The sequence below is a fragment of the Haematobia irritans genome, chromosome 5 (assembly GCF_050003625.1).
Source record: "Haematobia irritans isolate KBUSLIRL chromosome 5, ASM5000362v1, whole genome shotgun sequence".
Taxonomy (NCBI): Eukaryota; Metazoa; Arthropoda; class Insecta; order Diptera; family Muscidae; genus Haematobia; species Haematobia irritans.
Genome location: NC_134401.1, coordinates 157,176,713 through 157,187,777, shown reverse-complemented (window position 1 = coordinate 157,187,777; position 11,065 = coordinate 157,176,713). Strand labels below are relative to the sequence as shown.

The 11,065-nt window shown below is 35.6% G+C and overlaps 2 protein-coding genes across 2 annotated transcripts; one reads left to right on the top strand and one right to left on the bottom strand.

The window, feature by feature from the left end:
- Positions 1-4,041: 4,041 nt before the first annotated feature.
- LOC142237598 (m-AAA protease-interacting protein 1, mitochondrial) lies at positions 4,042-6,539 on the top strand. Its single transcript, XM_075308958.1, has 2 exons — positions 4,042-4,567; positions 5,922-6,539. The coding sequence occupies exons 1-2, from the start codon at positions 4,118-4,120 to the stop codon at positions 6,363-6,365; spliced, it is 894 nt and encodes a 297-aa protein (XP_075165073.1). The 5' UTR covers positions 4,042-4,117; the 3' UTR covers positions 6,366-6,539.
- RpL19 (ribosomal protein L19) lies at positions 6,528-8,241 on the bottom strand. Its single transcript, XM_075308959.1, has 3 exons — positions 8,164-8,241; positions 7,911-8,017; positions 6,528-7,169 (listed from the first exon to the last, which is right to left on the bottom strand). The coding sequence occupies exons 1-3, from the start codon at positions 8,166-8,168 to the stop codon at positions 6,661-6,663; spliced, it is 621 nt and encodes a 206-aa protein (XP_075165074.1). The 5' UTR covers positions 8,169-8,241; the 3' UTR covers positions 6,528-6,660.
- Positions 8,242-11,065: the final 2,824 nt, after the last annotated feature.

The window sequence follows — 11,065 nt, the reverse complement described above, 5'->3', positions numbered from 1 at the left end:
GCATATGAAGATGCTACTTGATACATTGGCCCTGCGGATTTTGCAAAGCAAAATTCATAGAGATTCCTTGAACTTAAGATAGTTGGCATACATATGGAATAAATTTATGTTAGGTGTCTATCTATTTGCACCTGAAGAAAAGCAGCAACATTTTTTTCAATAAAATTGTTCCATATCATATGGTTTCAAATAAAAATAACTATAATAATTATCTTTTTAAAAATTGTCGAAATTCATGTGTGTTCAGATATTCTTCCAAACATACAATACTTGCTGCCTGTCGCCCGCATTTCAAAATTCGATTTAATCCCAATCGCTACCATTAAGTGTCACTATAACAATGGGAAATGTACCAAAAATGTTTTGTTGGTATTTTGTCATCACTATTATTAAAATATTGATAACAATGTGTCACGAAATTTTTACCAGTAAAAGTGTCTATGTATATCTACAGACCACGAGAAATTTATTGCTACTATTGCTACCGAAAATTCAGCGGTACATTGTTATCGATCGTATACATTGTGTACTATATAGTCCGTTAACTTGAGAAAAGTTAAGTATCGATAATATGGTTACTGTGTGTTTCTTATAAATAAAGTCGATAATGTCGTTCTAACGACAATTTCGTTAACCCTCTAATGCCCCAATTTTTTTGCCAGCCGATTAAATTTTCAATGTTAACGACACAAAAGCAGGAGAACTAAGCAAGAAAAATGTATACAGTAAAATTCAGCATATGCTGCAAAGCCTCTTGAATAGTTTCAAATAAGTTTTCTTTTTAGTTTGTTCATTTTTGTTGTCTTAAGGTGTGTTTTACTAAAAGCTTCCTTATTAAATGAAGACCGCCTAAAGGCGGGCTTGGGCATTAGAGGGTTAAGCACCTCTAGCGGAAATTTTGTTTGTGTGCCAATAACACAGTTTTGCAATGTATTTCTTATGCGCTTTACAAACTATCAGTTATTCCGGACGACAGTGCTCGTGTCGAACATATCCCATATATTGTGCACATTATAAGTTAAGTCCGAAGGCATAATCGATACTGCTGCATGTTTATGGGATCGATAACACGTCGTATCGATTCGACACACTGTAAGATTCTTTACAAACATCGACATTCCGTCCGGAATGACTGATAGTCTGTAAAGCGCATTATGGGAGGAAAAATTTCATCAATCGATAATAACGCCTCAAGGAATTTTAGGTGCATACCGGCCTTTAACAAAAATACGTATGCTTTATGAATAGCAGATATCCATCCCATACTCTAGAAATATATAGCAAAACTATATTATTGGCAGGCAACAAGATAAGGTAATACCACAAGTGCTGAATTTCTCTCTTATCGCTGAGTGCTGTTCGATCCTATGTGTAGCTGAATGATAAGGGACCTCCTATCGATAGGCCATCCCAAACGGCGTTTCACATTGCGGTAAAATCACTTAGAGAAGCTTTGAAGCCCTCAGTAGTATCGCCAGCGTTGTGCGCCGTCCCGACAATAAGTTGATCCGGACGACAGTGCTCACGTCGAACATATCGCAGATATTGGCCACACCATAAGTTAAGTCCGGAGGCATAATCGATACTGATGCATGTTTATGGGATCGATAACACATTTTCCGATTATTTAGTTATCGCCGACAATTCGTATCGATTGGCCACACTGTAAGTTTCTTTACAAACACAGACATTCCGTCCGGAAAAACTTGGAGCCTGGACGACGCATTACTGAAATGAGTAATCCACAGCTGAAAACCTTTTTGGTGTTTGATAGGTTTGAACCCATGTTCCCTAATATGGAAGGCAATCATGCTAACCACTGCCCCACAGTGGCTCCCAGGGATTTAAATAAATAGAGAATTAGTTGTATGAAAACCCAGTTAAATTAGTGTTGAGAATGGTATTTACCCTCAAATCAAAAACACAAAATCTGAGAAAAAATATATTAAAATTCTGCAATCAACCAAAAAAACTGCTATCATTTTATGGGACAAAAAAAGAATTCAAAGGAGCAAACAGGGCGAACATAAAATCAACACAAAATATAATGAAATATGGGGGTTTTTATTGCTGCGTAATGCATATCTTTAGTAGGTACACTCATAGAAAAAAGTCTGCTAAAAACAGCAGTCGATGTCTGCTGTTATATTTTTGTACTTCAGGACCTAATGAACAATAATTTATAAAATTTTTAGGTTATAAATTTTTCCCCAAAGCATATTTAAGAACCAAAAGTAGTTTTTGGTATATTTTTGCACTGTAATATACTTACAAGCTCCTAAATACGATCAGCAAACATTTTGTTTGCTGTTATGTCTCAATTCGATAAATATACAGATTTTTAGTCAAATACTAGAGATATTCACAAAATAGTTTTAATTATGTTAGGATAGCTCCTAAGTTGTTTTAGCCAAAATGAAACATGTTTTAGGGTAATCGAGCTTAAAAAAATGTTTGCTATTGCAGCAAACAGTGATTGCTGTCCCTTTTTCAGCAGAATTTCTGCTGTTTTAGCAGACTTTTCTGCTGTCCCTAGTTTTTGGTAGTTTTTGGTATATTTTTGCACTGTAATATACTTACAAGCTCCTAAATACGATAAGCAAACATTTTGTTTGCTGTTATGTCTCAATTCGATAAATATACAGATTTTTAGTCAAATACTAGAGATATTCACAAAATAGTTTTAATTATGTTAGGATAGCTCCTAAGTTGTTTTAGCCAAAATGAAACATGTTTTAGGTTAATCGAGCTTAAAAAAATGTTTGCTATTGCAGCAAACAGTGACTGCTGTCCCTTTTTCAGCAGAATTTCTGCTGTTTTAGCAGACTTTTCTGCTGTCCCTACTAACAAATTTCTTTGGGTGTATGTTTTCTTTTAGCACTGGATGCAATATTTGTATGGGCTATCCAGAACATCGTTGCACTGGTGTTCTATCCTGAACATCTCATCAGTGCAACTCGCGCCGGTGTTGCCAGATTGCATTTTGATAAAGTGACGCTTTTTAGATTCGCAATAGCAATTTATTGTGAATAATTTATCGAATAATATTAAATTCAAAATGGTACACTCTCATAAATAATGGCAACAGTAAATATTAATTACTATTTGGATATTTCATACATTAAAAATGTAAGATTTCACTTGTTTTCTGTGATTGTTTTTAAGCAGCTGATGACAGTGTTGCATTTTTTTGGAGATGTCCTGGAACTCTGTTTTCTTTTAGTCCGTGACTGCTTAGTGTATCCAGTGCTAAAAGAAAACAGCCCTGGTATAAAATAGGGATAACAACATTGAAATTATTCAATTGTCATTAATTCACCATCATTCAATTATTCAAGTTTCCATCAACAACATATGCAACTCTGCTTTTTAGACCAATCGCAACACTCTGTCGGTAGTGCTGAAAATGCCCTTACTTTGCCGGTGGGCGAGGCAATATTCACAAAAAAAATTAAAAAAAGTAGCTTATGTAATATTCCTAGCAAAATGCAAAAATTTCGCATATTTTAAAAGAAAATAAAAAGCCATATACTACGTTCGCACTAGACACGAAATCCTCGTAAACGAGGATTTTGGCCGAAATTCTCCTAGATCTCAGTAGATTTGCAATAGGCAAATATCAGCAGGCTCGTAGAGGATTTCAACAAAATCTCTTTCAAAATCCCCTATATTGCCTTGTACAACAGCGGTTTTAGTACTATAAATGCGTTTTTTGCAACCCCAATTTTCCTTGTAGATGAATGTGTGTATACGTGTACACTTACGGATTGGTGTTTGTATTGATATATTTACAAACAGCTGATAAATCCTCAAATCTACAAAATATCGTTATTTTGCCATTCCGAACACTTGAGATTTGTAAATAGCGAGATTTCGTGTCTAGTGCGAACGTAGTAATAGGAAGCATGCAGTATCTCGCGTAATGTGAATGTGAACAGCCCATAAGTTTCAACGTCAACGGTACAGTGCTGCTATCTATTTTACATGTCACACAACTTTCTCTCAAACAACTCCCAAGCCATCTCTTCTCTCAAAACACTTTGTATTCTAATTTGACAGATAACGTTAATCTGTTGTTTTCATTTTCATAAAATTTGTATCCTTTTCTTTGCGTAATATGAATATAGGACTGAGGAATTCCAAGTTAATCTATGCATTTGCGAAGGCGAATGTACACCATAATCATCTGAGATTGTTATCTGCAACAGCTATTAATTGTAGAGGCAATAATTGTTTTTATAACCTAAATAAGCCGGAACATATAAACACCAACTATGGGACCCATCTATGGCCATTGAACTTTAGGAATTACTCTAATGGAAATCAAACGATTGAAAAAGAGGAACGTCTAAATAAGGATGGCAGCGGCGGTGGTGGTGATGATAAAACACCTGAATTTAAAGGAAAACGCTCCTTGCCACGATTAATGGATTTTCCAGAAATTATGTGGCCATCTTTTTATAATTCGATGAAAAACTGGATAATGGTACATTTTATAATTAGACCGTATATGGACAGGGAATTCAATATTCGTGATTTTGCTGCGGGAGCCAAAAAAGCTATGCAGGTAAATATACAAATAAATAGAAGAATGTGATTTCTATATTTTATTTGAAAGATGTGGCTTTAAAACCCTGTTATATGTCTGTATTTCTACTTTATGTATAATCTGTTAATTCGTATTTTGTGTTATTCTACAAATGCCAAGGGATATTATCGTTCATATAACGATTTAATGGGTGGTAATTGAGAGATCTTTTTCCCAACCCCACTTCTTTGTCGCTCTTTTTCATCCAGTTGATCAAGTTATTATAGATTTTTATACCTAACATAAGAACGCAATAATACTCCACATTATATTTTGAAATGATATTCATCTAAATCAGACAATAATAAGAAAAAAATTCCATAAATACTGCTGGAAAATATTTGGATACTCATTTCAACCAAGTATTTGCATAGTGTCCTGTCGGATTTGTAAATATTACTATTAATCATGGATGTCGCTACATACAATGCACCGGCAAAGAGCAATTCCCGGCTTATAATAATTTAATGTTTGCTTAACTTTTTGCAATTATGCCAGTCTTTAGTATTATAACTACACTCACCTAATGACCAAGTCAAGTTCAGTTGTGATAAGCATTCTTGGAGTATTAATCACTATAAGAAGTTGCAAAAGTTTAAATATGTCGTCTAGATCTAGTCAGCGTGCTCTTTTTCAACTAATTCTAAATTTCTCTAATTGGCGTATAACACTGCATTGTGATCGACAATTGGGGTTGTGCCTATAACAACATTGCAGTGTTTTTATTTTTTATTTTTTTGAGTAGGCCATGGAAATATATTTGATTTATGTTGATATTTTATTTGGGGATCGCACAAAATTGATTGATATCGGTTTTTGTCGCCCAAAATAATGGGCGCCTCTTAATGCATTATCATTTTTGTGATGGAAATTTCGACTAAAAAAGGGCCGATTCTAGTTCGTCCATTTTTCGACACTTAAGCTGATGACTAAGTTCAGTTTTCAAGTTGAAAACCGTGAGTAACCGTTAAATACTTTTTTAATTAATATATTTAGAATTATAAAATTATTTGTAATAAATTCCTTGGATCTTTTCCATCCATTATTTTGGCAAGACTTGATCAAAATGTAATAGTCTTCATAAATATATTTGTACTTTTAATTTAGTGTTTTAGGTGGAAAAACCGAACATAGTACTCACCCTTAAGCAGCACTCACGTTGAGTTCTACACCCTAATTAATATGAATAGAAATATGTCAAATCAATGATTAAATAGTGTCTAGCTAGTGGACCACGTTTTGCTTGGGGGTCTGTGTGTACTCATTGTTAGAATTCGTTTCCATTTTTATTGACCAAAATCAATTTTTAAATCGTATCTGTCTCTATTTATAGGTTGTTTCCTCTAAACTAATGAATGGCGATTTTGCTCATCTAACAAATTTGGTATCATCCGATGCCATCAATGAACTTAAACCTGTGATCCAGAAATTATCCGTTTCACAACGAAAACAATTGGAAGTAAAAGAAAGCGATATCTACCTCACATTTCCCTATCAAATTGGTATTATGTTTGATGAAGAAAACAAGGATGTACAAAAGCGATGGGTCGAGATAACCATGGTATTCCATGTGCTGCGAGGCCTTCGCGAAATGAGGGAATCTGGAGAGGAAATACCCTGGAACATGGGTACATTACCCGAATACCAAGACAAAGTTTTCGTTTGTAATTATCGCTTCATCAAGGAATTCACCAAGGGCAATGAATCCGATTGGACCGTGAATATAGTGAATCATTTTAAACCAATCGATTTGGTCAATGAAATGAAACGCCACTAATTGTTGTCAAGGCATGGGGACAGGGAAGTCCTTTAAAAGTTTTCATTTTGTTTAAATCTCATCATTAAGAAATCCCTGTCATCTCATTTTTTGTATTGTTTTTCTTTTACGATAAATTGTTGTTTTCCCATAGTTTATTTTTGAAAAAATAAAGTCGTAATATTTTTTACAGTATCCTCCTCAGTTTTTATTATAAAAACACTTGCGGCTTCTTGTGGTTTGGGTTTCCTCTTATTTTTCAAATAATGCTCAACATCAGTGGATAAAATACAAAATAAAAGATCTAGAGCCTAATTTACTTCTTGCCAGTGGTGGCTTGGGCAGCTTGAGCGGCTGCTTCATCTTCCTTGGCATGCATATTGATGAGCTCTTGCTTCTTGTTGGCAATACGCTCTTCACGGCGCTTACGGGCCTCACGGACCTTTTGTCTTCTGGCTTCAGCTTGGTCAGCCAACATTTTGCTGCGCTGCTTCTCGGCCTTCTTCTTGTGGATGTATTCCATGAGGACACGCTTGTTCTTGAATACATTACCCTTGCACTTCATGTACAAGTCATGGTACAAGTGACGATCGATTTTCTTGCTATCACGGTATTTCTTCAGCAAACGTCTGAGGACACGTTGACGTTGCATCCACAAGAATTTGGTTGGCATACGGGCATTGGCTGTACCCTTGCGCTTACCAAAACCACAGTGACGGCCCTTGCGACGAGCTTCAGTGTTTTTGCGTACACGATAGCGGGAGTGTACAACAACGGGCTTCTTGATGATCAAACCATCCTTGATCAATTTGCGGATGTTTTGGCCTGTAAAATAAATGTGTGAAGATAATAGATTTAGTATAGATTTCTTTTTTTGAACAATTTAAAAATAGTGAGAACAGCGATTTTGGAAGACAGCGGTAAACTTCATTGGAACTTATGGAGGCTTCATTTTTTTTATAGACGGTCAAATCTCTTGAAAAGATAACAATAATAGAAAAACAAATTCTTTGAAATATCTTCCGGAATCACTCTATTCAGGCAGTGTCCTAGAGGCAAGGTATATTGATCAAACAGCATGAGGTAAAAAATTAAGCTAAATAACAATTGTTATTGGCAAAATAATTCATCTGATCCGTCACCAGTTCAAAACTAATCGACTCCTCAAGGGGTTGCCTAAATAATTAAAGCCTTAGCTCACACAATTGTAGTGTAAAACTACTACTAAACACTTATGGGCTTTTTTCGATTCTAGGAAAAATCTAAATAAAAGGAAACTATATTTCTCAATTTTAATTAAGCTTTTACGAATAGGAGGAATATAGAACACTATTCCTTTTCTAACCTCAACAATCAAGCGGCACCCATATTGGTTTACTACGAAAAATCAATGTTATGTTTTTGTTGTTTTGACTTAAGGGCACGTTGCACGTTTTTCACACTAGCAGGTATAGAGCAATGTTTGCTATTGCACTTTATTAACAAATTCCAATATTCTTTGGAAATTGGCCACTGTCCATCTTCTGAGTCCTTCTCACTGTATGCACACACACAAAATATACTTACGGGAGTTGGTGTTTGCGATCTCATTAATTTCATTGGGATCCAACCAGACCTTCTTCTTGCCGCATCGCATTACCGAGGCTGCCAGCCTCTTTTGAAGTTTAAGCGAACTGCAAACATAGAAAAAAGCAAGAAAACAACACTTTTCTAAGTAAAATTCATTCTTCACATATGGGTCATAGACATTAGCACTATTTTGTTTGGGTTTATTGTTTGTTTTCACATTATTTCGAATGTTTTTCATAAAAAATCGTACCTCATGGTGTCGACCTGTAATCGTCGCTTTTCAGAAAGACAGGAAAAATTGTTGAACGGAAACAGCAGCCATTTTCGAAAATTTCCATCAAGCACATGTTCGAATTCGATATGTCAGACTATGCTTGAATCGTTGGCCAGAGGTGATATTTACCAGGTGGCATAATGGGATAAAACGTTCAATTAGTTGAACGGTGAATTGTTTTCAAAAATGTTATTTTATGCGCTTATGCGCTTTACAGAATATCAGTTATTCCGGACGACAATGCTCGTGTCGAATATATCCCATATATTGTGCACATTATAAGTTAAGTCCGAAGGCACAACCGATACTGCTGCATGTTTATGGGATCGATAACACATTTACCGATTATTTAGTCATCGCCGACAAGTCGTATCGATCCGACACACTGTAAGATTCTTTACAAACACCGACATTCCGTCCGGAATAACTGATAGTCTGTAAAGCGCATTAGAGATTATCAGTTATTCCGGACGACAGTGCTCTTGTCGAACATATCCCATATATTGTGCACATTATAAGTTAAGTCTGAAGGCATAATCGATACTGCTGCATGTTTATGGGATCGATAACACATTTACCGATTATTTAGTCATTGCCGACAAGTCGTATCGATCCGACACACTGTAAGATTCTTTACAAACACCGACATTCCGTTCGGAATAACTGGTAGTCTGTAAAACGCATTAACAATGGAAAAATTCTGGTTTTCATATATTTCCTCTTATGCGCTTTACAGACTATCAGTTATTCCGGACGACAATGCTCGTGTCGAACATATCCCATATATTGTGCACATTATAAGTTAAGTCCGAAGGCATAATCGATACTGCTGCTTGTTTATGGGATCGATAACACATTTACCGATTATTTAGTCATCGCCGACAAGTCGTATCGATCCGACACACTGTAAGATTCTTTACAAACACCGACATTCCGTCCGGAATAACGGATAGTCTGTAAAGCGCATTAAAGGCCGGTATGCACCTCTAGCGAAAAATTTCATTCCCATAAGAAATGCATTGCTATTTATGCTAAAGAAATTTTCATATATATATGTTCCAAATATTCCTCAAATAAATTGTTTATTATTTACAGACCTTTTGAAAATTTTACGCACACAATGATTGTAATAAATTAAATGTTTGCTGCCAAAATATGCTTTTGACAACCCTGTTATTTTCATTAGAGGTGCGTACCAGCTTACGAAATTGAACGCTACCGAAAATTTCGTTAGCATAAATAGCAATGCATTTCTTATGGGAATGAAATTTTTCGCTAGAGGTGCATACCGGCCTTAATTGGTATGATTTGAAATCGTTCATAATGATTTGCATGTTCAAACATTCGCCGGACTTAAAATTAAATTTATATTCACATTTAGGTAACGCAAAACAGGTGATTGGATCCATTTTGTTCACAGAGATTTCGGATATGGGCTTGAACTCTTAAGCATATTGTCTACTACATCAGTTTGAATTTGGACATATTTTATCGTAGAGGCTCAAAGATAATCCCGACAATCTGTGCTGCCGCTAGTGAAAAATTGAGTGAAGTAGATTTTGGAAAAAAGTGGAGTATATTGAATAAAATTGAAGTAGCATACATTTTTGAAAACAAAACAATAGAATTCATTTTATTATACCCTCCACCATAGGATGGGGGTATATTAACTTTGTCATTCCGTCTGTAACACATCGAAATATTGCTCTAAGACCCCATAAAGTATATATATTCTGGGTCGTGGTGAAATTCTGAGTCGATCTGATGTCAGTCCGTCCGTCCGTCCATCTGTTGAAATCACGATAACTTCCGAACGAAACAAGCTATCGACTTGAAACTTGGCACAAGTAGTTGTTAATGATGTAGGTCGGATGGTATTACAAATGGGCCATATCGGTCCACTTTTACGTATAGCCCCCATATAAACGGACCCCCAAATTTGGCTTGCGGGGACTCTAAGAGAAGCAAATTTCATCAGATCCACCTGAAATTTCAGCATATGATCTCTAACAACCATGCAAAAATTGGTCCACATCAGTCCATAATTATATATAGCTCCCATATAAACTGATTCCCCCAATTTGGCTTGCGGAACCTCTAAGAGAACCAAATTTCATCCGATCCGGCTGAAATTTGGTACATGGTGTAAGTATATGGTCTCTAACAACTATGCAAAAATTGGTCCACATCGGTTAATAATTCAATGATTAAAACCGCTATGTTCATCGTAATTAAAGGAATAGGAAAAATAATATGGGGAAAATTTTAAAAATTTGAAGCAGAACAAAAAGTGAAGCAGATTTTTGTAAGAAGGAGTGACGAAGTAAATTTTATGAAAATGAAGCAAAATACTTCGATTGAAGTAGTAGCGGCAGCACTGCCGACAATATTCAAATCGCGGTCTCATGCGCTTTACAGACTATCAGTTATTCCGAGTTTTGAATATCGTATACGACTGTTTTCGACGTGGTGGAGATTCTCAGAAGCGCCGTCAAATTCAAAAAATATTGGCAGGGAAAATGCACAGTTTATATTATAATTTTATTTGAACGAATTTTTTGGGGGATTTTACATAAAAAACATAGCATCGCAATTTTGGCTCTTCTGACAAATAAATCAACCAAAATTGTACTAATTGGCTTGTTTGACTTGTTCTGGGCACTCGAATTCGTAAAATTTTAAATTGATTTTGCTTGTATTTGATGCGCTTTACAGAATATCAGTTATTGCGGATGACAGTGCTTGTGTCGAATATATCCCATATATTGTGCATATTATAAATTAAGTCCGAAGGCATAATCGATACTGCTGCATGTTTATGGGATTGATAACACATTTATCGATTGTTTAGTCATCGCCGACAATTCGTATCGATCCG

Excerpts from the sequence above, each read along its gene's own strand:
- RpL19 (XM_075308959.1), bottom strand. Across the intron at positions 7,170-7,910 it reads GATCGCAAACACCAACTCCC|GCCAAAACATCCGCAAATTG; the intron begins GTAAGTATATTT and ends TTTATTTTACAG.
- LOC142237598 (XM_075308958.1), top strand. The coding sequence starts at position 4,118 with ATGAATATAGGACTGAGGAATTCCAAGTTAATCTATGCATTTGCGAAG. Across the intron at positions 4,568-5,921 it reads GAGCCAAAAAAGCTATGCAG|GTTGTTTCCTCTAAACTAAT; the intron begins GTAAATATACAA and ends CTCTATTTATAG.